This window comes from Bos indicus x Bos taurus, chromosome 29, assembly GCF_003369695.1.
Source record: "Bos indicus x Bos taurus breed Angus x Brahman F1 hybrid chromosome 29, Bos_hybrid_MaternalHap_v2.0, whole genome shotgun sequence".
NCBI lineage: Eukaryota > Metazoa > Chordata > Mammalia > Artiodactyla > Bovidae > Bos > Bos indicus x Bos taurus.
In genome coordinates this window covers 28526167-28552872 of record NC_040104.1, presented here as the reverse complement: position 1 = coordinate 28552872, position 26706 = coordinate 28526167, and the positions used below count along the sequence as shown (strand labels likewise).

General features: G+C 41.2%; 1 protein-coding gene and 1 long non-coding RNA gene across 5 annotated transcripts in view; one reads left to right on the top strand and one right to left on the bottom strand.

Moving 5' to 3' along the window:
* Nucleotides 1-2082, bottom strand: part of ANO5 (anoctamin 5) — an 87941-nt gene extending 85859 nt beyond the window's left edge. For all 3 annotated transcript variants that reach the window (XM_027532174.1, XM_027532176.1, XM_027532177.1), the window contains exon 1: nucleotides 1284-2082. In XM_027532174.1, the coding sequence (XP_027387975.1) occupies nucleotides 1284-2004 (721 nt within the window). In that variant the 5' untranslated portion in view covers nucleotides 2005-2082. The remainder of the gene's footprint in view (nucleotides 1-1283) is intronic.
* On the top strand, nucleotides 1117-22537 carry LOC113886180. 2 transcript variants are annotated; one of them, XR_003509384.1, is made up of 3 exons: nucleotides 1327-1411; nucleotides 4930-5127; nucleotides 21958-22257. It is a non-coding gene; the product is annotated as an uncharacterized LOC113886180 (long non-coding RNA). The 2 variants fall into 2 exon arrangements; XR_003509383.1 differs by lacking the exon at nucleotides 4930-5127 and having other exon boundaries at nucleotides 1117-1411; nucleotides 21963-22537.
* Nucleotides 22538-26706: the final 4169 nt, after the last annotated feature.

The following is a 26706-nucleotide window of genomic DNA, read 5'->3' as shown; positions in this document are numbered from 1 at the left end:
ATAAACAGATTAAGTATGAATATATCTACAATGGAATATTACTTGACAATAAAAAGGAATAATGCAATGATACAAGTTATAACATGCAAAACCAGTTACAGAAGATCACATATTGTATGAGTCTGTTTACCAGAAGTGTTCAGAATTGGTAAACCTAGAGACAGTAAATAGATTAAAGGCTGCCTAGAGCTGGGGGTACCTGAGGTGGGGAGAGGGTGAAGGGGGAGTGACAGCTAAGAGGTTTCTATTTGGGGTAATGAAAATGTTCCAAAATCAGATTATGCTGATGATGGCAAAATTGTAAATATACTAAAATTGGAACTGTACCTTTAAAGTGGGTGATTCTTATTGTATTTAAATTATATCTCAAGCTGTTAAGGGGAGGAGGAGGATGCATAATAAAATAAGGCATTTTATTTCTTTGGTGTCTTTGAAGACTAAATAGTATGACTTCTTAGATCATTTATCACTTTACAAAAAAAAAAAAAAAAAACCCACTGCTTCCATGTTCAGATCTAACACTTAACAAGACATGAAAGTAAAGTGTCATTGAGACAACTGAATATCATCGAAGGCCCTGGAGACAGACCTACGAAAATATGTGCATTTTCAAGAAATGTGTACTAAAACAGACCCACAGAATACGGGTTCGGGACGGCCACAAGGGGAGTTTCCAGAGGCTGGCCCTGTCTCTGTCCCATCCTGTCCCAGAGGGCTTGGTATTTTCCTGGACCCACACCTGTTTAGCTTCTGGCTGGTTCCTGGGGCCTCTGGCATGGCTCAGGAGGAAAGCCCAAGTATCACGGGTAGGGGGAGATGGGAAACCCCGGAGCAAAGGATGAACAAGTATTTCCCCAAAGAAACTAAAAATTCAACGAAACCTTGTGAAACAGCAGCCTCCCCACGTGCATAGGAATCGCAAACTGATGGACCTTAGGGTTCGGTCTGCTCCTCCCATAATTAACAAGGATCTCAAAGCTTGAACAGTAATTGGCAAATAGAAACAGGCAACAGGACTCCAGGGCCCACACCGGGAACTGCTGTCATGCGCGCTAAGCTTGGGCTCTCCCCTTGGTAGGAGGCTCTTTCTTTCCTCTGCCCAAGTTCAGAGGCTGGGGAACCTCGGTTCACCCGCCCACGCTCACCCACCCGGGCAGGGACCATGCGCCTGGCGGGCGCTGTCTCGCGCGGGGTGCAGCGCATCCACGAACGTCCCTGGGATCCGGGCGGCCGGGCCGCCAACGTCCCCCCGGGGTCTCCGCGCCACGCGAGCCGGCTCCCACCTTGCTGCACCATCTCCAGGACGTCTGGGTCGCCCATCTTCGCCAGCTCGTTGATGACGCTGCCCGAGGGGGAGACGGTCGACCACTGCGACGACTTTTGAAATGCGGTCTGGAAGCTGAATCTGACGGTGGGCCGCCGTGCTTGGGACGGGATCAAGAGGTCCTCTTTGTAAACGTGGATCTCCTTGGGTTCCTCCGGTCTCGGGGGCGCCAGCCCGTGAGGCTTCTTATCCTGCCGGTACTTCCACTTGTTCGGGTTCTTGATGCTCAGCTTCAGCGCCCTCTCCCGGTAGCGCCTCTTGGACCGCTCCCAGTACATCTCCTGGATCGTGCCGGGATGAAAGCTTCCCGGCTTCCACCAGTGCTGTCGGTTCTGGCCCTCCCGCGGCTCTCCCCGCCTCTCTCTCCTCCCCGCCAGCTCTCCGCCCCTCGACCCGCTGGGCTGCGGGCTACCGGGCTCCCTCTCGCTCCCGCCCCCTGCCTCACTCGGCCCGGGCTCCTCCGCGTCCCATTCTCCTTCCAGGCCCGCGGCCGCCTCCCGGCCCTCTTGGTCCGGCAGTTCGCTTTTCAACTGGTGTTGCTGGTCCCATCCCACCGTGTTGGCGCCCGTCCTGGGCTCCCGGTTCTCCTGGGCTGCCGCCTCCCCTCTCTCCGAACCACTCTCTGTTGCCAGCCGACGGGCGAACTGCGCCCTCAGCCTGTCGGTCAGGTCCTCGTCCATCTATCTGCCCGGCCCTCCGCCTAGAATGGGCGGCACTCGGAGAGAGCCCCCTTCCCGGATGAGGAGTTATTTTTTGTCGGGTGAGAAAAAACCTGCCTTCCTTAAGGGGACCCCACCCCTTAAAAGGCCCGCGCGTGGCCCGTTCTGCGAGTTTCTAGCAGCCCCTCCTTCCGGAATCCTGCGCAGGTAGCAGCAACACGGTTGGTGGTGGTTTAGTATCTAAGTCGTGTCCGACTCTTGCTACCCCATAGGCTTCTCCGTCCATGGGATTTCCCAGGCAAGATTACTGGAGTAGGTTGCCATGCCCTTCTCCAGGGGACTTTCCCGATCCAGGAATCAAACCCCAGGTTTCCTGCATTTCAGAGGGAATCTCATCTCACACAGTTGGTGGAAAGTCAAGTTTGTCCTAAATTCGAATTCAGCCTCTGCCCCTTGGAAGTTAGATGGCATTGGTCAAGTTTCTTCAGGAGACATTGGCTTGTTTCTTCAAGAGAACCATTATTAGGACCCACCTCGGGGATTTGTGAGGGGCACATTGTACAGTGCCGTTGTAATGAGTTAAGAATTCAGATGCTCTCAAGACGAAGCCATTTTGCACTGAGCCCTGCTCCATCTCAGAGTTTCTTAGTGGCTTGAGCATTTCGACCTCAAGCAGAGTGAATGGTCACACTCTTCACAGGCTCCTCTGAATTGATTTATGTCTTTGAGACCTTAACAATACCAGCTCCCCAATAATTGGGAGATAAAAATTACTGTCTAAAAGAGGGAAATAGATAAGTGGTGATGAACTAAGGGTGAGGTAGAGGTCTGAGCTGAGGGTCTTGAGAGTGCTAAGGAGGGAGTGACTGAGTTTGGGGCAGGTATGGGCACATTTAAGAATAAGAACATAACCAAGGAAGACTTGAACTTTTTGAATTTTCATGTTACTCTATTTTTTCCCCCTTCTATTGACATTTTTGAGCCTAAAAGTATCTTTTACAGATGAGAAAATAGGCCTGCGAGAAGTGTTTTGGTGAAGTCAATGGTTAACTGTGGAACTGGAAATCATCTCTTTTTTTCCTATGCCTTGCTGTCTGTTCTCTTTCAGACTATAGGCAATTGCTTACTTGATGTGTTTTGGAATGGTGTTTGAAATGTTGGTATTTGTCAGGCAACCGAGGAGTATATACTCCTCGGTTCTGTCTCAACACAACAAAGATTTGGAGTGACGGACATTAAAGCCCTCAGCATGTCACAGCTCTTGGGTCTTAGACCGTGTTATAGCTCTCAGGTCTCGAACGGACTATGTTATACCTCTTAGACAAATCAGTGTTACAGCTCCGTATTACAGCTCTATTTTATTTAGATAATAACAGGAAAATCCATCCTCGAGGCGTGAGGGCATGTCAACCCAAAGATGTGCAGAGAAGAGCGCCCAAGCGCACGGGAGAGAGAGAGAGAGAGCTAGCTTTGGCTCCTCTTTTTATATGTTCCCCCCCCCACCCCACCCCCGACCTGTCCTATGTAAATTGGGCCAGCCAGGAGTGTTGTTTGTTTTACCTGAGGTCCTCACTCCAGTCCTCAGACCTTCCTTTGTTCTATATTCGCAGGCTTTTCTCTTCCTTATCTTTTAGACACCGCCATTCTGGACTCCTTTTCCCTATTCTAACTACCTAACAGTATTCATAAGTTAAGCCGTAGACTTACATGTAATTATAATAAATTGGTGGTTACCTGACAAGTGTTGGTATTTACCTCTTGACTAATCATTGTTTAAGTCTAATAAAATGTTTACCATGTGATTTGTGTTCTTCCCATATACCAGCTACTCTGCTGGGTGCTGTGGGTATTGTGATTTAACACACGGTACAGATTTTGCTTTATGTAGATTAAATGAAAATAACAACAAAATAATTTTCCTATAATTTTATAGACTTGTATATTTAATATTTCTTGATTCTGCACCGTATTTGAAGTGACATGTGAAAAAGACATTTGATGATGATTTTGTGCAAAATTGAATATTTTGATGCAGATTTTGCTGATATTCATCTTCTCTAATCTTTGTTTACAAAAAAGTTGGATCTTTCTTGTGTTCTTTCGATAAAGGTATGTATTTTTTCCATAACGCCTGAGATCTTGAGACATTTTCTTTGTATTTGTATCACTGAAATTCTTTATCTTGCTTATCCATTCATAATTTTAGGATCTGTCAGTTTCTTCCATTGCTACACCCCGCCTCTTTAAACTCAATCTTCAACCATCAATTTCCAGAATTATGTTATGAATAATGAATACATATTATTTTAATGTAATTGAATACACAGTTAAGTGTTGTATTGAGAGCAGAAAGTGATCTTTTTTAGCCCTCCAAATTATTTCAGCCTTTATTTCCAGATTATTCACCCTTCGTTTCAGTGTTATTGCATCATTTGGTAGTGCCTTTATATTTTAATTTGCCTTTTGTGTCCTATCCTAAGGGAGGTCTGCAAGTGTTTAAATGACAATAGAAACACAGCTGTAAATACAAAAATTGTCATACTTTGGGTCCTAAACTGTCAAATGATTGCTTAAAATATTTGTTTGCCAACTGGTAAGTAGGCTTCCCTGGTGACTTGGTGGTAAAGAATCTGCATGCCAATGCAGGAGACATGGGTTTGATCTATGGGTTAGGAAGATCCCCTGGAGAAGAAAATGGGAATCTACTCCAGTATTCTGGGAAATCTCATAGACCGAGGAGCCTGGTGGGCTCCATGGGGTCTGTAAAAGTGCCTGACACGACTTAGTAACTAAACGACAATAACTAGTAAGTAAAAGTGTAGATTCTCTGTAGAAAAAACTCTTTATGCGTGTCAGTATATAATACATGCAAGCCTGGGCTGTGTGAAAGTTAAATGTATAAAAATGAGCAACAACTGCATGTGGGTATTTTTTTTATTCTAGCAGCCTCGTTAAATAGATGGGTTTAAGGCTAAAGAGGACAAGTTCATGAGCTACACTCTGGAAGCCAGGAAGGATCTTGGAAAGTCATGCAATGAATCCTTCTCCCTGCTGGTATTTAAAGCAAAGATATGGTGCCTGCAGGCTGTGGTCTGGATCAGTCTGCTTTCTTGGTATTTCTGTGCCAAGGCTTCAACTCCTACAGTAAGTGTTCTCCTTTTGGGCTACTTGGCATTCATTTATTTTTTAACTCCTAAAATTTTAAGTGACGCTAGTGGTAAAGAACCAGACTACCAATGCAGGAGACGTTAGAGACATGAGTTCCATCCCTGGGTCGGGAAGATCCCCTGGAGGAGGGCATGGCAACCCACTCCAGTATTCTTGTCTGGAGAATCCCATGGCCAGAGGAGCCTGGCAGTCCATAGAGTCACAAAAGAATTAGGTATAACTGAGGTGACTTGGCACACAGCACACAAAAATTTTACTTAGTCCATATATTTTCAGCATCATTACAATCCACATAAAATGGCCTGCTCTCAGGTATGAATCTTTGAATCAGGAGTCGAAAGAGCTGCATGTCTCTGTCCCTTAATGAGCTAAAGGGCATGATGACCTTGAGTAGATGATTCTGCATCCCTCCTTCCTTGCCTGTGACTATTAAGGCTCTTAACCTGTTACACCCATCTCCCAAAGTTGTGAAAGTCAAACAAATCGTATGCATGAAAGGATTTTGGAAACAGTAAAAATGTAACAAACATGAGAAAGTTTTATTGACTGGCAGAGGTAGTTATAGATTTGACAGTAGGTAGGGATACTAGTTGTGGGGTGTTGTTTCCTCCACCCAACAAAAATGCCATTTCAACCATTTCTCTGAGATTTGCAGGCATTTTCTGACCCTACACAGATTCCTCACCACTAATACTGGTGTCAGTGGAGGGGGCCAAATCTCCTTATTTGTAATATTTAAATACTGCAATATTTGTTTCTTTGAATCCTGATTATTTAGGTCCTAGACTTTTTCAGTGAGCCCTAGCCCTATCTACTAGGACTGCCTACCATCTGGCATTCTTCCCTCTCCTAGAAAAACTCACTTTACAGGCTGGCCTCTGGGGCTATTATGATCATCAGAAAGACCAGTACAATTTTGAGTACTCACATGCAACCTTACCATTTGCCAATGTAAAGACTCAGGGTGGCATGTCTACTGTGCCCTGTAACTGGAAAGATGCAGTTGGTTCCCAGTCTAGAGAGATGGGGAACTGTCTCAGCAAAAGATGAGAAACAAGAATGTTTTCATCTCTCTCATGACAGCTTGCAACAGCCCCTGAGATCATAAATGATGTGCTTCTTCTGCTGTCTGCAATGATTTTTTTTTAAATCAGAGGATGATTGCTTTACAATGTTGTATTAGTCTCTGCTGTACTAACAGCATGCATCAGCTGTGAGTATTCTCCTAGATCTTCTCCCCCTTGAGCCTCCCTCCTACTCACCGCCCCCTGCCACCATCCAGCTTCTCTAGGTCATCACAGAGCACCAAGCTTAGCTGTGCCAGTGACTTTCTATCACATGTAAGGGGACATCTAACCATCTTTCTTACCAGTAGGCTTGCAGCACTATCCTTACATGATCCAGGCCTAGTTCCCACCTCTGCTATCGTATTCTAGCCATGCTGTCTCGTTGCTATTCCGCAAACTGAGTAAGACTTTTCCCATCATTTCCCAAGCACTTTGTACTCACTGTTTTCTTCTCCATAAAAATCTTTACACAGATATTTGATGGTTCACTCTCTTCCATCATTTTTCTATCCGAATGAAGAATTTTGCTGACCACCCTGAGTCAATAACCTCACATTACTATCCTCTTAGCCCAAAGTTTTCCTTTAGAGCCATTCTTTCTGACTTTGTATATTTAATTGTTTGTGCATATTTATTTTTGTATAAGCTCCCTGGAGGCTGAGGTTTTCTCAGTTTTCTTTTCTCATATATCAATGGCACTTAGAATGGCATAGAAAGGTTCTCACAAATATTTGTTGAATGAATGATTTGTCAAAGGTTTATCATCACATTTCCTATTCCCTGAGTCACTAGCTGTCTTCTTCATTGCCCCTCACTTTCCTGCATCTGGGAGAATAATTGGATTACACACTTGCAGTGGCTTGTGGCTCAATGCCATTCTAAGAAATAATTTTCTAATTTTGAAAAAAAAAAAGCTCTAAAATTTACATAAAGAAACAACTAGAATCAGCAGAGATAGAGACAATAGTCAGGACTTTGCCTCACTATCTGAGCACCAATCTCTTGGCTGCTCTTTGAAAATAGAATAGACCTTTGGCAAGCAGTGGTGGCAGCCACAAGGGGAGCCCAAGAATACTGGAGTGGGTAGCCTATTCCTTCTCCAGCAGATCTTCCCAATACAGGAATCAAACAGCAGTCTCCTGCATTGCAGGCACATTCTTTACCAACTGAGCCATCAGGGAAGCTCAAGAAGAGAGCAAAGACCCATCTGTGCTCTAGTGCTGCTGTGTTCCTGTATTAACAAGTTTCCTTTGGTGTAAAGCAATCACATCTTCTTGTTTAAATGCCAGATGCTTAGGATTGTAATTTGTCTTTGGCATATACATACACAGGAGATGAAAAATCAAATGAACCCATATGGTCTACACTGGCTGCATCAAATAAAAATCTGGATCTTGGACCTTGAATGGGGATACCTATATTACTATATTTCCCTTTCCTCTTTCACAGATAAAGTTTTCCATCAGGAAACCTACACCCACTGGCTCTGCATTTTCTTTACCATCATATCCCTTTAGAACCTCATCATGCCAATGGAAGAAACTGTTTCCTTAAAGGTTATCCTTCATTGCCTTCTATTAGCATTATATCCAGCATGTCTCTCCAGATCTTCACAATGGACCTGTGCCACTCTGAGTCTCCATCCATAATTCTGACATAATTCTGACTCTCTTACTCTTCTGGAAACATGATATGCGAGAAAGAGCAGGCACGTTACAGTCAGACATTCTGGATCAGGCAGACCTGTCCAAGTATGAAGTGACTGCGTAGCCCTTAGCTAGTGGGTTAACTTCTCTAATCCTTAATTTCCTCATCTCTATAATAGAAACAATCGTATCCACCCAACAGTGTGGTTATGGAAAATAATAGTGCTAAGTCCTTGGCACAAAGTATTCATTAAAAGGATGTCAGTTTTCATCTTTCCTTTGTACTTTCAACGATTTCCTTGAAATTGGAAGATGAACTTCTTTCAGCAAATTCTCCCTTGTTATTCTCGTTTACTCTTTTTTTTTTTTTTTTCATTAACTATCTCTTCTTTGAGGCTCCCACTCAAATATCCAGCTCCACACTAAGTGCTCATTGGAAAGTTCTAAAGTCTTAAGTCACTTGTATGTTTTAATATTAGTCATCTAATTTGAATAAATGCAAGGCTAAATCAGTCTTCCTCCAAACTAATTCAACTTCCCAATTCTACCACTTATTTCAAAGTCATCAGGATTATCTCAAGCAGGTGATTAGTAATTATAATAGCCACTGTTATTCATGTAAGTATTAATTACTGTGCTTTGGATATATTACTACACTGATTCCTCATGATGATGTGAGGTAAGCAACTTATCATCAGACATCTCTGTGTGTATTGCACAGCCTGGCTCACCTTTTCTTTTAAAATTTACTGTATTGAGGTATAATATTTATTAGTAATTATATTAATAATTAAAATCATTAATGTTAAGTGTGCAATTAAATAACTTTATGACATAAATAGTTATGTAACAATCACCACATTCACAAACTGGAACATTTGCCAAAACTATTCCACACATTTGAAGTCAATTCCTTTATCTAATCCACTAGCCTCTGGCAATTACTGATATTCTCTCACAATTTTACAGCTCACCTTTTTATTCCAGTTTTTACTATAGCAATTAGTTATGCGTATGTGTAGTTTGAAAGAAGCTTACTTTGACTCTACAGAGTATCTCATCCTTTCTGTCCTGGTTTTTCTCCACCACCATGAAGTAGGTTTCCTCCACCCCACACTATTCTGACACACATGCAAGCCTTTAAGCAGGAGAATGTTAACACAACATAAGGCAACTCTGACCAACTGGGAATGAAGGATAAATATGCCCCTTTTCCACTGTCCCTTGGAGAGGCAATTCTGAGGTGCATTTAACATAACGCTTCAAGGGTTCTTCAGAGGGATCTACCTCCATTCGCCCTTGGATTACCTTGTCTTCCTTTCATGTTTGTTCATGTTTGACTCTTCCCAGCCTTCCTTAAGATCATTTCCCAGAAAAACCTTCCTGTACAGAAGTCTTACCTTGGGCTCTCCTCTTAGGGGAAACCCAAGCTAAGACAGAATTATTATTTTTATCCCCATTTAAAAAATATTTTGTAAACTAAGGCTTAAAAAGGTTATAAGTCCACAATTGCATAGCTATTAAAAGAGCAAGAGCTTGGACCCAGAATAGCCTGATTCCAAAATTTGTGTTCTTAATCACCACATAGCTTTTCAAGGTGGAAACTAAAATCAACTTTGATTCTGTGCAGTATTTTCATAATATACATCTAAATTGCCAGCTTTCTGATATTTATTCTTTTGAAATATCTCACTCTTCAGTTACTGAAAATGATTTCACCCAGCTGGAAGTCGCACTGGGTAATTTCCTACTGCTTTCACTTCATAGCCTCCCTTTTTGCTTACTATGGCAGCCTGATAGTTGATTTTCTTTCTTCTCATCAGGCTATATTGTTCATGGTTAAGTGTGTTGGCTCTGAGGCCTGATGAAACTGATCTCAAATCTTAGCTGTCTCAGTCCTTAACCAAGTGATATTTGATGAGATTCTTAACCTCTCTGAGCCACAGTTTCTTTATTTATAAAATGGATAAAATAACTCCTAACTCACAAGATTGTTTAGGTTCAATAAATATAGTAATGCGTATGTTTTCACTTGTTCAAATATTAAACCATGGGGTGCCGTCTTCACTTTATTGCATTTGTTATTATTGGTGGTGTTGAGCTGATTTTAAGTGGTAAAGTTTTGAGAAGCTGGAGCCTTTTATTGTTAAATATATATTCATTCCGGGATTTCCCTGGCAGTTCAGTGGTTAAGACTCAGTGCTTCCATTGCTGGGGGCACTGGCTTGAAGTAGTTGGGGAACTAAGATACCACATGCCACACAGCACCGTCAAAAATTTCTAAAAAGTAAAAAAAAAATTATATATATATATATATATATATATTCATGCCTTTAATTTCTATGAAGGAATTTATTTTTATTAGTCTAATATTTTTACAATATATGAAGCAAACAAAAAATTTCTGAATTTTGAAATCATGTATGTCATGCATAAAGATGTCAATACAAATATTGCTTGAAGTAATGGAAGGAATTCTGAAGACCCAGCAGACTCACATTATTGATTAAAATGGTCCATTTTGTAGCATTCAGATGATCTTCTGTGCTGTGGCAATGAAATAAAAGCTTCCAAGAAATAGTAATTTCCCATTAAAAGATGATATGCTTGGATTTAAATATGCTGTCATCCAATTCATATTCCTTAAAATAAATGACAACCCCGATTGAAATTTTAAAGGAGTCCTTAAAACTTGGGTTAAATAGAAAACCAAACTTGACTGAAATACAGAAGCGTCTAGTTAGTGAGAGCATACAATTTTGTACAATGACATTTGTCAAGCCTTTTATAAAATGTTTGTGCAAACTTTGTCTATTTTCAAAGTACCTAATTTGGTTACAATTTCGACCATAAGTACAAAGAAAATGTAATTAAAGTGTGTCCCTCCCTCAGTGGTTACATCTGGCATTTTATGTACCTAATTAAATCCTCTTTCTAGTACTCCACCCAATGGCTACGTGGTTATAACCAGAAGCATAAGAAGCGTCAAGAATATATTTGACTGTCCCCAAATCACGAGCAAGCTTGTAACTTAGCCTGCTGTGGTTTGTAATTTCATGTTTTAAGAAGAAAGTTCTTAATCACATTCTTTATTTAGTTCCCCCAAGCTAGATACTTATTTGTAGTTGCAAGCAGTCACTCCCACCCTGCTTGATTACATACCTGCTGTACATTCAGGGGAGGACTCTATCCCCAAATTGCCAGAAAAGTCATCTTCAAAGACAAAGAAATGGGAGTCTGTAAAAGAAAAACAGGCTGCTTCAAAAGTTAACTGATCAATATTTGTTCTACTGAGGTCAGAGAAGTTCCTGGAGATGGACAGAGAGGCAGAGAGCAGCGAGGCACTCTGAACAGATTTTTTATCTGTGATTATTCCATTATTTGTTCACTGATCTCACCTCTTGTTCCACAAGGACTCGAACTGTGTCGCTTACTCATTACTGCATCCACCAGAGGCAAGCATAGGGCTCGACATATGAATATTCAGATGAATTGATATCCCAGTGAATCTCTCCTTCATTGTTTTCCTCTCTGATCCTTTCCTTCATGAGGATTTTTTCTTTTCTAACTAAACCATAGTCATCTGAGAGCAAAGATCGTATCTCATATTTCTCCAAGATCTTTCCAATGGTATTCCATTCAAATCAGTGTCCATACCTGTAGGATGTTAAGCTGTGAACTTGAGAAAGTAAAGGAAACGTAGGGAAGCAAGAATGAGAGTGAACAGTTATGATGAAATGGCAACCCACTCCAGTGTTATTGCCTGGAGAATCCCAGGGACGGGGGAGCCTGGTGGGCTGCCGTCTATGGGGTCGCACAGAGTCGGACACGACTGAAGTGACTTAGCAGCAGCAGCATGCACGGCACATCTCTGAGTATACATTGAATTACGTGCAAATCCCAAATTTGGTCTGTAAACTCTATATTAATTTCATATGGCTTCACCCAGCTACTGGAAAGTGAGAAAAACTGAGAAACCAAGGGAAAAACTCGAGGCATTTGGGTAGGCAAACTGAAGTCTAAAGTATAGCTCTGTTACTTACCAGTTTTATAATCTTGCACAAACTTCCAATTCTTGTTGGATTTCAGTTCCCTCAGTTGTGAAATGGGTCTATGTCTTTTTTTGGAGGGTTGTGGAGATTAGGTGAGTGGAGAATTTAAGACTCTAACCTATTTTTTTTTTAAAAACAAAAACCTATTACAGACCAATAAATGTATCTCCTCTCCCCAGTCATTTTGTGCAAGTATTGTAACATCTCTGTAACTTAATCTGCTTATCTGAAAAACAGGCGAAACAGATAAAGAGGGGTTCATGATCATAAACACTATATTATAATTTTAAGTTAGTTCCTAATTAGTTTTTATAATGGCTTTAAACTCAACTCATTTAAAAATCAACAGTCTTTCATACAATATTATATGGCACTTATATAGGACATAGAAAACAAGGATATGTGGGTGATGTGTGTGTGTGTGTGTCTGAGAGAGAAATAGAAGGTAAAGTTTTCTGTGTCTGGGCTTGGTTCACCTGTTTTTTTCTTCTCAGTGTATGAATGAGTGGCTATTACATGTCACCCTTCATAAAGCTTTGTGTGTCTAACCTTCATTTAGTTAAGCCTAAGGTGTTTATCTCTGAGTCAGAGCTCACATATCTGCTCAAACTATAGGGTTAGCTGTTTTGAATAAAAGAAGGTTAATAGTAAAAGAACATGTATCATTTTCTTCATATTTAGGGATCTTTCAGTCATTTTATTCAACTAATTTTAGTTCTGACTCTGGTCTAAGGACTTTATATATCATTTAATCTAATACCTCGTACAATATGCACTCTTGTCCCTCTTCTCACGAGGAAACTGGGCTGCAAAGGGTTTCGGTAACTTGCCCACCGTTACACAACAGGTAAGGGCTAAAGCCAGGATTTACATGGAGGTAGGTAAGCTCGAGAGATTATGCTCTTCCTCTCTGCACTTTTTGGCTGCCTAATGGTTTACTAACTTCATATATTACAGCTGAAAAGTCTTACTGCCTAGCTAATGTGTTACAGCAAAAGTGATTACCAATTTGTATTATGTAAATGACCATGGAGGATGCCCTGACAAAAATAACTTTCTGCCTGCCTGTCATTGCTTCAATAAAGTTTCATTTATTTGTATCACAAGTTACCTCCTTTAAGATGTATGAAGGTTGGACTGGGGCCAGGAAGGAGAGAAACGAAGCCCAAGAGCATTGGAGATCTACTCAGAGGGCATGACTAGATTTGGTGCCTCAGTATGAGAAAGACAGAGGGGACAGAAAGGAACTTCCCTGTTAGGTAAATTGTCATCCCCATAAGGCCCTATTTGTGAACAAGGAAACTGAACAGCAGAGAGGTTAAGGACTTGCCCGTGGTCACAAAGCTGGTAAGTAGCACAGCGTGGATTGGAAATTGTGTCTAACTAAGCCCATGTTCAAGTGCTATTTCCTCCAACATCCTTCTAAGGAAGAGGAGAAACGGGGGAAGTGGTGTATCTAGGGACTTAAAAGGTGAAATAGAAGAGTTTGGAGAAAAACCTCTTTTTAAGTTTCTAAGGGTGACCTGTTCTTCAACTGTTTTTTCTTATTCTTTTATGAATTCATATCAACTTTTTATCCCTTATATTCTGCTCTACTCACTGTGTCGATTGCCTGTGTTGTACAACGTACTACGGTGGTGGTTTAGTCGCTAAGTTATGTCTGACTCTTACGACCCCATGGACTGTAGCCTAATAGTCCGTGGGATTCTCCAGGCAATAACACTGGAGTGGGTTGCCATTTCCTTCTCCAATGCATGAAAGTGAAAAGTGAAAGTGAAGCCGCTCAGTTTGAATGGCAGGAGAGGAGGTAGAAGGGGCAAGTAGGTGTGTTTTCATTAGACTCTAAGGGGTCACTTTGAAATGTGTGAATTTTACCCTTTCACTTTTTGTAGATTATCCTCTCTATTTTGTGTCTTTGGCCTTCAAACTTCCCAGTAAGGAAGAACCCAACTGAATCGATTACTCATCACCTTTGTTATTTGTATTAAGAAAATGTTTACTCATCTGATAGATAACCCTCAAAATCTTGGTCACTTAGTCCTGAGTGAAATAGAAGTACATTTCTTACTCCATGAAATTCCAAAATGGTGTTCCTGATCACCGTTAGGGAGCTCTATTTTACTTAATCATTCAGGAACTCAGACTGATAGATGATTCACCATCATCATCCTGTCGCTTTCAACTTTGCCCTGAATCTAGATATCCAGACTGGAGTATGTTAGGGAGTTGGGAGAGAGAGGTGAATGGGTGACCTCTTGAGAGGGTTTATGGGCCAGCTGGAAGCGATGTGCAGCATTTCTGCTCACAACTAGCTATATGACCACACCAAACTGCAAAGGGAAGTGGGAAATGCTGCCTGCACGGTGCCCAGGAATAAAGGAAACAATTCAATCAACCTTGATCAGTGCAGTGAATTGTCTGAGGCTGTCTTTCTTGGTAAGTAGCTGAGCACAGTGTAACTGGCAGCCGTTTTAAGGCTTCCTACCCATGCTGTGTGTGTGCTGTGCACTAAGTTGCTTTAGTCGTGTCTGCCTCTTTGTGAGCCTATGGACTACAGCCCTCCAGGCTCCTCTGTCCATGGGATTCTCTAGGCAAAAATACTGGAGTGAGTTGCCATGCCCTCCTCCAGATCTTCCTGACCCAGGGATTGAAACCCAGTCGCCTGCATTGCAGGTGGATTCTTTACCCACTGAGCCACCTGGGAAGCCCGTCCTACCTATGAAAGGTGGATAAAGACCAAACATATTTTGAAAACCAAAGTTCAACTAAATGTAATTTTTTCTAGAAAATGAAAAAACGCTAAAATTTTGGTAATACAGACTACAAAAATCGCCTTGCCTAACTGGGATTAACGAAAAAGGAAGGATTCTCAGCTGAAGGAACATTTCCATAGGATAGGTCGTGGGTTGAATAGTGTCCCCACCAATAGGTATATTTAAGTCCTAACCCCTGATACTTGTGAATGAGACCTTATTTGGAAATAAGACTCTTTGTAGATGTAACAAAATTGTGTATCCTGGGATGAGATTGTTGTGGCTTTAGAAGTTATTTCACATGGGGCTTCCCAGAAGAATCTGGGAAGTGGTAAAGAATCTGCCTGTAGTGCAGAAGACACAGGTTCAATACCTGGGTTGGGAAGATCTCCTAGAGAAGGAAATGGAAATTCACTTCAGTATTCTGCCCTGAAAAATTCCATAGAGAGAGGAACCTGGTGGGTTATAGTCCATGGGGTCACAAAGAGTCAGACATGACTGAGTACAAGCAAGAGCTACATGGAAAGATAAAGCAGAAAGGAAGTAGATTTCCATGTTAATTTTATCCTCGGTCAGTACTTCCAGTGTACTCCCATGTCCCCTCTGTCAACAAGGTATCTTGCCTTCTCATTTTCAGGGATCCTCAAAGAGCACCTGTCAAACATGCTCAAAATCCATCCACTGTCTCTGTTCAGCCACAAACAACAGGTAGCGCCTGCTGTATCTCACTCAAGTCTCCCTTGTCAAACCCAACATTTCACAGTCGCTTGAGGGAATCTCAGTGCACCTGTGATTATACATGCATGTAGCTAAAATAAAGGTGTGGAGGTCCCTGGAGGTCAAAGCAGGAGTTTTATCTGTTTATTTGGCTGTGCTAGCTTTTAGATGTGGCAAGCAGGATCTTTCCACTCTGGCATGTGGGGATCTTTTTTTAGTTGCTGTATGTGGGATCTAGTTCCCTGCCCAGGGACTGAACCCAGACCCCCTCCATTGGAAGCTCAGAGCCTTACCACTGGACCACCAAGGCAGTCCCCTGCTGCTGCTGCTAAGTCACTTCAGTCCTGTCCAACTCTGTGTGACCCCATAGATGGCAGCCTACCAGGCTCCTTTGTTTCTGGGATTCTCCAGGCAAGAATACTGGAGTGGGTTGCCATTTCCTTCTCCAATGCATGAATGCATGCTAAGTCGCTTCAGTCGTGTCTGACTGTGCAATCCTATGGACAGCAGCCCACCAGGCTCCTCTGTCCACGGGATTCTCCAGGCAAGAATACTGGAGTGGGTTGCCATTTCCTTCTCCAATGCATACATGCATGCTAAGTCACTTCAGTCGTGTCTGACTGTGCAACCCTATGGACAGCAGCCCACCAGGCTCCTCTGTCCATGGGATTCTGCAGGCAAGAATACTGGAGTGGGTTGCCATTTCCTTCTCCAATTTAATTGCTAAGTCACGTCTAACTCTTTGGAACCCCATGGACCATAGCCCACCAGGCCCCTATGTCCATGGGATTTCCCAGGCAAGAATATCAGAATGGTATTCCTTCTCCAAGGTAGTTGCCAACACTGGGTATTTTAAGGAAGGGAGGGGAATGATCCTCTGCTCAATTTTCTAGCAACTGAGTCCCATAGGGGCAGTGCCAATCCCTCAACTCTCACTAGGTCCCTCATGGTAGGGCCTCCTTCATACTCTGGTCCTAACTCCTCTCTTGCCCAGGAGCTCTCATATGACCCAAGAGGTATGATGGGCAGCAAGTATGGTCCCAGTGCCTCTATTCTTTCCATCGTTTTTATTGACTTGACACCTCATTCTTGAAAAAAAGAAAAAGAAAAAAACTATTCTTCCAGCCACAGAGAACTTTTCTGCGAGAGAGGGCTGTCATCTAGCCACACACACCTCTACTCCAGGCAATACACAGATCTCATAAGGAGAAAAGTAGAAGGGAAAAAAGAGGATGATTGGTGTAGAGCATATTTGCAGCTGTCAGATATCACACCTCCTCTCCTGAGGTTGATCCTATTGTGCTAACGAGCCATCAAAGATTTTGAACTGGTAGTTCAGCTTATATGTGACTTGCTAACATATTTCCAGTGCCTAGGGGAAGTTCATGTCTCCTAGTCTTGGTGGGGTATTAGTTGATGAGACATTTATAAGGTATAGCTGGCAGACTTTGGCTTGGTTCAACCACAGGATTTGGGTTGAAGATGGAAAAAAAAAAAAAAAAAACTAGCATCTGGTGATTGCAGGAGCCCTGTAAAAGAGGCTTCAGGAAAAATGCCAGCCTCCATTTATATCTGCTCATTTTGTCCCTATAGAGGCTAAAAGAAGGCTTAGTACAGGAGAATGGATTCCAACTGCAGCTTAGGAAGAAAGCCAAGGACAATAACAGAGGAAAAAGAGGATGAATTAGTTTGAGGCATGTGTTTAGGGTTAGAAACAGAGAACTAGAAGGTGTTGGGGAAATAACTGTGACATGTCAAATATATACACATATATATTCAAATATATATATTCACATATATATTTATGTCATGGGGTAGCTTAACAGAAATTTACTTTCTTACAGTTCTAGAGGTTAGAAGTCTAAGATAAGGTGCTAGTAGGTTCGGTTTGGTTTAGTTTCTCTTGAGGCCCTTCTCTCTGCCTTGCAGATGGCCATCTTTTCTCTGTGTTCTCACATGGCTGTTGCTCAGCGCACACATGCCCCTGGTGTCTCTCTGTGTATCCAGGTTCCCTCTTCTTTCAAGGATACCAGTCATATTGGATTAAGTTCCACCCTTTCAGCCTTATCTTAACATTTTAACTTTTTAAAGGCCTTATCTCCAAATACAGTCACATCCTGAAGTACTGGGGCTTAGAGCTCCAACATATAAAATCTGGAGCAAACACAATTCAGGTCATGACAGATGTATATTCAGGATAATGAGCAAGCATGATTTCATGTACCGTTCAAGCACTAATTCATGTTAATCTTTCACTGTCTCTTAAATATTTGTTTGGTAGAAGTAAATAGTGCCTAGCCCTGGATGGTGTTTGGAATGAGTCAATACTTTTCAGCTTTTAAAACCTTATTACATTCATGTTTACAAAATACTATGTCAGTTCAGTAGTTAGAATTTCACATTTTCAGATATCCATCAAGTGATTCAATTGTTATTGAAAGATAAGACTTCTTGGACTTGTCTGGTTGTCCAGGGGTTAAGATGAATGCCAAGGCAGGGGGCATGGGTTCAGTCCCTGGCTGGGGAAGATTCCATGTACTGCAGGGCAGCTAAGCCTGTACGCTACAACCACAGAAGCCTGTGCGCTCTACAGCCCATGCTCTGCAACAAGAGAAGCCATCGCAGGGAGAAGCCAGTGGATTGCAGCTAGAGAAAGCCTGCAGACAGCAACGAAGACCCGGTGCAGCCCAAAATATAAATAAACATTTTTTTAAAAGATAAGACTTCTTACCTCCCTCCATGCTAAAGTCTGTAGATGGCAGTTGCCTGCCCTTAGGAAAGAGCTTGTATGATTGACCTCTTCATCCCTCTGCCCTTCCCCTAATCCACTTGCCAACTGATGTTTCTGGTTTCCGGGGGCAAAGCTGAGGAGAAGAAAACTAGTAGAAGTGAGAAAAGGCCCTGTTTTAGTCAACTTGTGCTGCTGTTACAAACACCACAGACTGGGTGTCTTGAACATCTATCTATTTCTCACAATTCTGGAGACAGGGAGTCCCAGATCAGGGCGCTGGCCAGTTCAGTTCTCGGTGAGGGCTTTCTTTGTGGCTTGTAGACAACCACCTTCTCACTTTGTTCCCGTACGGCCTTTCTTCAAAGTATGTGGGAGGACAGAGAGAGATCTCTCCTCCTCTTCTTATAGGGGCACTAATCCCATCATGAAGTTTCCATCCTGCTGACCTAGTCTAAATCTAATTATATCCCCAAGGTCCTGCCTCAAAATATAGCCACACTGGGGGCTTGTGTTTCAGCATAGGAACTTTGGGGAACACAAATATTCAGCCCATAATAGGCAGAGGCATCCTGGCTAGGCTGGATGGCTTTATGATCTTAGTTGCTAGCAAATGTTATTGGCTCCTTCACTTCAGTTCAGTTCAGTCGCTCAGTCATGTCCAACTCTTTGCGACCCCATGAATCGCAACATGCCAGGCCTCCCTGTCCATCACCAACTCCCAGAGTTCACTCAGACTCACGTCCATTGAGTCAGTGATGCCATCCAGCCATCTCATCATCTGTCATCCCCTTTTCCTCCTGCCCCCAATCCCTCCCAGCATCAGGGTCTTTTCCAATGAGTCAATTCTTCGCATGAGGTGGCCAAAGTATTGGAGTTTCAGCTTTAACATCATTCCTTCCAAAGAAATCCCAGGGCTAATCTCCTTCAGAATGGACTGGTTGGATCTCCTTGTAGTCCAAGGGAATCTCAAGAGTCTTCAACACCACAGTTCAAAAGCATCAATTCTTCGGTGCTCAGCCTTCTTCACAGTCCAACTCTCACATCCATACATGACCATAGGAAAAACCATAGCCTTGACTAGATGGACCTTTGTTGGCAAAGTAATGTCTCTGCTTTTGAATATGCTGTCTAGGTTGGTCATAACTTTCCTTCCAAGGAGTAAGCGTCTTTTAATTTCATGGCTGCAGTCACCATCTGTAGTGATTTCGGAGCCCAGAAAAATAAAGTCTGACACTGTTTCCACTGTTTCCCCATCTATTTCCCATGAAGTGGTGGGACCGGATGCCATGTTCTTCATTTTCTGAATGTTGAGCTTTAAGCCAACTTTTTCACTCTCCACTTTCACTTTCTTCAAGAGGCTTTTGAGTTCCTCTTCACTTTCTGCCATAAGGGTGGTGTCATCTGCATATCTGAGGTTATTGAGATTTCTCCCAGCAATCTTGATTCCAGCTTGTGTTTCTTCCAGTCCAGCGTTTCTCATGATGTACTCTGCATATAAGTTAAATAAACAGGGTGACAATATGCAGCCTTGACGAACTCCTTTTCCTATTTGGAACCAGTCTGTTGTTCCATGTCCAGTTCTAAGTGTTGCTTCCTGACCTGCATACAAATTTATCAAGAGGCAGATCAGGTGGTCTGGTATTCCCATCTCTTTCAGAATTTTCCACAGTTTATTGTGATCCACACAGTCAAAGGCTTTTGCATAGTCAATAAAGCAGAAATAGATGTTTTTCTGGAACTCTCTTGCTTTTTCTATGATCCAGCAGATGTTGGCAATTTGATCTCTGGTTCCTCTGCCTTTTCTAAAACCAACCAAGTATAATTAGCTTTGTAAACATATTTTTTCAAATAGTACAACTTAGAGGGACAAAAAGAACTAATCAAATAACTTTAAATAATATTTTAGTAACTTTTGAACCATACCCTTATTCTAAAGACAAAAAGAACTATAAACTAATTTTGAGCTCTACTTGGTAAGTTTGCATTTCATAGTAGCAAGAGGGTAGCAATTTAGAAACTACTTTTTTGTGTATTGCAGTGTTAAGCTAATGAGTAAAGACACTGATGACCAGAGTTGTAGATCTTGAAGAAGGGAGATACCAATATGGAATAGAGAAAGGCTACAAAGAACTTCATAGTATCAGATTAGAATTTTCCAGGGTTGAAACAGGAAAAGTACAAATGAACTTGGACCATCTTATGGTGCCCTAAAGCTGAAACTCCAGTACTTTGGCCACCTCATGCGAAGAGTTGACTCATTGGAAAAGACTCTGATGCTGGGAGGGATTGGGGGCGAGAGAAGAAGGGGACGACAGAGGATGAGATGGCTGGATGGCATCACTGACTCGATGGACGTGAGTCTGAGTGAACTCTGGGAGTTGGTGATGGACAGGGAGGCCTGGCGTGCTGCGATTCATGGGGTTGCAAAGAGTCGGACACAACTGAGCGACTGAACTGACTTTAAGACAGTGCTCAAAAAAAAAAAAAAAAGGTGGGATTGTGTCCAAAGGACAAAGGGCAAGCCTGAAGGGGCTTTCAGCGGCCAAAGCTGGCACAATTGAAATTTCAAAATAAAAAAATTATAGTAATGAATTGTAACCCATTGATAAGTAAATGAGAGAGAAAGGAAATCTTTTAATAGTAGAAGAATGCCAACTACTAAAAGTAGAAGGGATGATGGTATTAGAAAGTCACCGTTTTGTGATTATGATAGCAATAATTGATTTAGACATGAACCATCCATCAAAGAATGATAGAACCATAACATAAATTTTAAAGGGAAATAGGATATGTACATATCTCAAAGTATTTTACCAGAAATTACTTACTAGTCACCAAAAATGGGGCATCTGATGTGATTCACTGAGGAGAAAACATTACTTCATTAGTATCCCAGACAAAATTGTACCTTGAATTGAATTATAAGAAGAAAAAAAAAATACAAATTGTTGCGAGACATTATACTTAAGTAATTAACTTATGGTCTTTCAAGAAATCAGTGTTGCCAGAGACAAAGAAAGCCTAATAAATTGTTCTAGATTAAAGGAGACTAAGGGCTTCCCTGGTGGTTCAGACGGTAAAGGATCTGCCTGCAATGTGGGAGACCTGGGTTCGATCCCTGGGTTTGGAAGATCCCATGAAGAAGGAAGTGGCTACCCGCTCCAGAATTCTTGCCTGGAGAATTCCACTGATAAAGGAGCCTGGCAGGCTACAGTCCACGAGGTTGCAAAGAGTCGGACACGACGGAGCAGCTGTCACATAAAACATAAACACATTATATTATTCAATGCTGGTTAAGTACTTAAGATGGACTCTGTGGGAGAGGGAGAGGGTGGGAAGATTTGGGAGAATGACATTGAAACATGTAAAATATCATGTAAGAAACGAGTTGCCAGTCCAGGTTCGATGCACGATACTGGATGCTTGGGGCTGGTGCACTGGGACGACCCAGAGGGATGGTATGGGGAGGGAGGAGGGAGGAGGGTTCAGGATGGGGAACACATGTATACCTGTGGCGGATTCATTTCGATATTTGGCAAAACTAATACAATTATGTAAAGTTTAAAAAATAAAATTAAATTAAAAAAAAAAGAAAATAAGTACTCTGATACACCAATGATGTGTATGTCTTGATGGATGATTGGCTGGATGGATGAATTGAAAGACAGGTAAAGAGCAAAATATCATCTAACCTGAATACTTTCATTTCTTAAATGTATCCTAATAAGAGCTGTTTTTACTTTTCTTGTATCTTTTTAGAAACTTTGATTTTTTTTTCTAAGATAAAATGTACAACTATTCCTTTTCTCTAAGGGCAGTTTTGAATTTCTTTTCTCTAAGGGCAGATTTGAACAGTTGCTAATCCAGGAATGAAAGGCGTGCAGAGTCAAGGGAGAAGCAGCGAAGAAACAGTAGTGCAGCCGTGGAGCAGGGTCCTGACTCCTTCTCAAGGGAAACACAGAACAATGTCTTCAAGCTCTTTGTGTAACTAAAACTCAACAAATGGAAGATGTCAGCATTCTTCATACCAGAGAAGACCACCCGAGGCCAGACTAAAAGAACCAGAGAAGTTCATCAAGAAGATTGCCTGAGACCACAGGAAACTCAAACAGGGGCTCTGTATCAACCTAGAGGGGTGGGGTGGGGAGCGAGATGGGAGGAGGGTCAAGGGGGAGGGGATATATGTATACCTATGGCTGATTCACGTTGAGGTTTGACAGAAAACAACAAAATTCTGAAAAGCAATTATCCTTCGATAAAAAATAAATTAATTTTTTTAAAGAAAAAAAAAGAAGAAGATTGATTTGTGCCCACTCAAGAAAATTTAGAAAAGATGAAAAATTTAAAAAGAAATTACCATCTATCTGTAACCCTACTATAGAAATCTAACAACCATTAATAAAAGAACATTTTAAAATTATATTGAGAACATATTTTTATATAGTTTTATTTCCTATTTAAAAAATTTAACATTATGTCATAATGTCACATGTCACTTAATAATTTCTGAATAAATTTTAATGACAGCGTAATATTCAGTCTATGGCTGAAACAGCGGTTTATTATACCATTTTCTTTACTATAAGGTATAAGGCTTGTTTCTACTTTGCTACTACTGTGTTTCTCTAGCAAATGTCTGTACATTCATATTTTACATATCTCTCATTTTCTTAAAGTATACTTAAAATGAATTTTCAGCTTAAAAAAATCTCTCTGTCTAAACACGTGCATCTTCATATTGTTTTACGGAATTTGTTTTTTGGTATTTGTCTGTTTTGTTTGACCATTATAATGCCCTTGCCAGTGGTGTATGACAGCGTCTGTTTTACTATGTACTTACTAGCATGAATACTTCAGTTTTGGTTCTGTTATATACATATTATATATATATATAAACAGCAGACAAAGTGAGAGAGTTAGAGATACACATCAATATATCATACTAAAGGTATAAAGCTGGACCTGTAAATGGAGATGTAAATAGAAATAGAGGCACAAGTTTAGAGGGAGGGAAAGAGGAGGGGAAGGAGAGAGACACAGAGAGGATAGCAATGAAATATATGATGTAGATATAAATTTCCCTTCATTTTAAGATTCCTGAGAAAGAGACCATCTTTTCTGGTTGACTTTTATTATAATTCTTCTGATAATAATATGATTCTCTAGGTTAACGTAAATACTTGTTCTCTTAAAGTAGCATATGTGTTCTATAGAGAAAGAATTTTTTAAGAGTACATATACTATATTATTTTAATTTAACTTTTTCTTGCTCCCTCTAGTGAGAAAATCTATTTATGTATGCTTTGTAAAAATTTCTGGCTTCTTTTTCAGTATTTAGTGCCCTCTGGTGTTTGAAAAGAAGGAATAACAATATATTTTACCTCCAATTTGTTTCCTGCTTATTAGGAATTTCTTGGTAGAGATGAATTGTGTCAATACAGATTGAGCTAATGTTTGAATATTTTCATATTAACTTCAGAAATAAAAATGAGTGATAGCCAGTTATTTTGGGAGCATTCTGGCATTAAAAAGCATCTGGCATTTTCATCTGGCAAATGACAGAATGAAAATTGCCTGGGAAACTTAGTTACCGGAATAGCTCTCCTTTACAAAGTCATCAGTTGAAATATTCACATTCAGTCTCTAAAAGTCTTTTTCTTAATAATGTGGCAATAATGTAAGAATGAAAGCATCAAGAGGGAAAGGGAACTACCAGGGAGAAGAAAGAAGGAGAAGGAAAATAACAATTTCTATTTGTTGTCAGAGCTAAGCTAAGTTGCTTGAGTCATGTCCGACTCTTTGTGACTGCACAGATTGTAGCCCACCAGGCTCCTCTTTCCACTGAGTTTTCCAGGCAAGACTACTGGAATGGGTTGCCATTTCTTCTTCTAGGTGAGCTTCCCAACACAGGGATCGAACCCGTGTCATCTGTGTCTCCAGCATTGGCAGGCAGGTTTTTACTTCTAGTGCTACCAGGGAAGCCGCTACCATACCATTCCTAGGGGATTTGCCTCGTTTTTCCATCTAATGTAGGGAGTCTGCACTCATCACCTTTGTAGCTTTGGGTTATTTCATTAATTTAATGTGGGCTTCAGTTTTTATCTTCACACTGAAATTTACCCAGTTCAGTAATTTTGAAACATTTTGAGAGGGAAGATGAAGACTAGGCACTTATAAAACACATGGAAGTCTAGTGTAAAACACAGGGAAAGTCAAAGTTAATCTAGTTCAAATGGAACACAGAACTTAGAAAGTGTTTGGTTCCCTGCCAGTTGACTTCTAATTTACCTCCTAGTTGACCTCTGGATCACCTCTAAGGCTTTCCAAGTTCATGAGGAACACATTTTGACCAGTAAGGGCAGCAAAAGGAAAATTCACAAAATGCCTCCTCTTCATATGTGGTTAAACGTTTCCCTCAAATGCAGTAAGTCTGTTCTCTGTACTGATTTTGTGTTTCAGAAACTAGTGATATTTCTTTCATTTATTTATGTACTTAACAAATAGTTAATGATAACCTTACCTTATGGTGCTTTTGAATTGATGCTTTTGAACTGTGGTGTTGGGGAAGACTCTTGAGAACCCTTTGGCTTGCAAGGAGATCAAACCAGTCGATCCTAAAGGAAATCAGTCCTGAATATTGATTGGAAGGACTGATTCTGAAGCTGAAGCTCCCATATTTTGGCTACCTGATGCGAAGAACTGACTCACTGGAAAAGATCCTGATGCTGGGAAAGATTGAAGGAGGAGGAGAAGGGGACGACAGAGGATGAGATGGTTGGATGGCATCACTGACTCAATGGACATGAGTTTGAGCAAGTTTCAGGAGTTGGTGATGGACAGGGAGGCCTGGGGTGCTGTGGTCCATGGGGTCACAAAGAATTGGACATGACTGAGTGACTGAACTTAGACCTTATGGTAGGTTCTGGGGACAGAATAAATTTGTATGTTCCTTGTCCTTGCAAGTACATAGTCCTGTAGGGAAGATAAAGATTAATGAAATGATAATATAAAAAAGCATTTATATCAGGGGCTTCCCTGATAGCTTGGTTGGTAAAGAATCCACCTGGCAATGTAGGAGACCTGGTTCGATTCCTGGGCTGGAAGATCTGCTGGAGGAGGGATAGGCTACTCACTCCAATATTCTTGGGCTTCCCTTGTGGCTCAGCTGGTAAAGAATCACCTGCAATGCGGAAGACCCATTTTCGGTCCCTGGGTTGGGAAGATCTCCTGGAGAAGGGAAAGGCTACCTACTCCCGTAATCTGGCCTAGAGAATTTCACGGACTATATAGTCCATGGGGTTGCAAAGAGTTGGAAACAAGTGAGTGACTTTCAATTTCAATATAAAAAATATAACATTATGAAGGTGACACATTTAATGAAGGAAAGGTCAATGTTACCAGGAGAACATATGATTGGAAGATTTGATCTGGACAGAACTATCAGGCAGGCTTTCTAGGGGAGATGAGTGTAGTGGGAGCTAAAGACAAGCTGGGAGTTATCTGAGTAAAACAAAGAAATTGGAGTATCTCATGCAGATACACAGGGTGTGAAGGAGTGTGACACACTGATTGACTAAAGATGGTTAGTGTGGCCAAAACAGAGAGAACAAGGCCAGAGGAGGGATGGTATGAGTAGGGGCTGGGACAGAATCATGTAAACTGCTCAAGGATTTTGATCTACATCTTAAGAGAAAAAGAAAGCTAGTCAAGTGTTTATCCAGACAAGACATCATTGGATCTCTCTGGCTATAGCATAATGAATATATTATTCTGTTGCCTTGGACTGGAATGTGTCTATGGAGATAGCAAAACTAGATATATTTAAGAAATTCTTAAGGCAAAAATTGACTCAACTAGGTGATGGACGGGAGAGGAAAGAATCAAGGATAATCCCAGATTTCCGTCTTACTCAACTGAATGGATGAGACGTGTATCACTGAAAGAAGGATAAGGCTGTTGGAGAAGGTAGGCGACTCATGATTGTGATTTGGATGTATTGTGTTTGTTTTGAGACAGTTTGCCAAGTTGACTATTGAAAATTCGTACTTGAAATACAAGGAACCAATCTGAGCTGGAGATAAGATATGGGAGTCATCTATGGTTAGGGAGGAATAGACATATGGGCATAGATGATGCTTCCAAGAGACAGCATGAAAAATGACAATATAATAGTGTCTCTAATAGAACTTCCGAGAGCTTAAACATTATACAGCTAAGTAAAAGAGACAAAAAGAGTTCAAAGGTAACAGCTGTAGCTACAACCAAATCACGATAATATCGAGTCCTGGGATCCTGAGGAAGAAAGTATCTCAAGGAGTGCACGGAAGAATCAAACAATGCCGAGAAGTTAAAGAAGATAGGCCTGTAAATACCCATAGGATTTAGCAATAGGAGGTCCTGAGTGCATTTTAGGAGACCTGTTTTAGCAGAATGATAGAGGCAAAAATCTAGACTGCTGTAGTTAGAGGAGTGAGTTGGAGGTGAGTTGAAACATTTCATTATAGAAGTTTGACCTTAAAGATGAGTCAAAAGATACACTGTTAACTGGTACAGGATGTAGAATGAAGAGAATTTCTATTTTTATTTTTT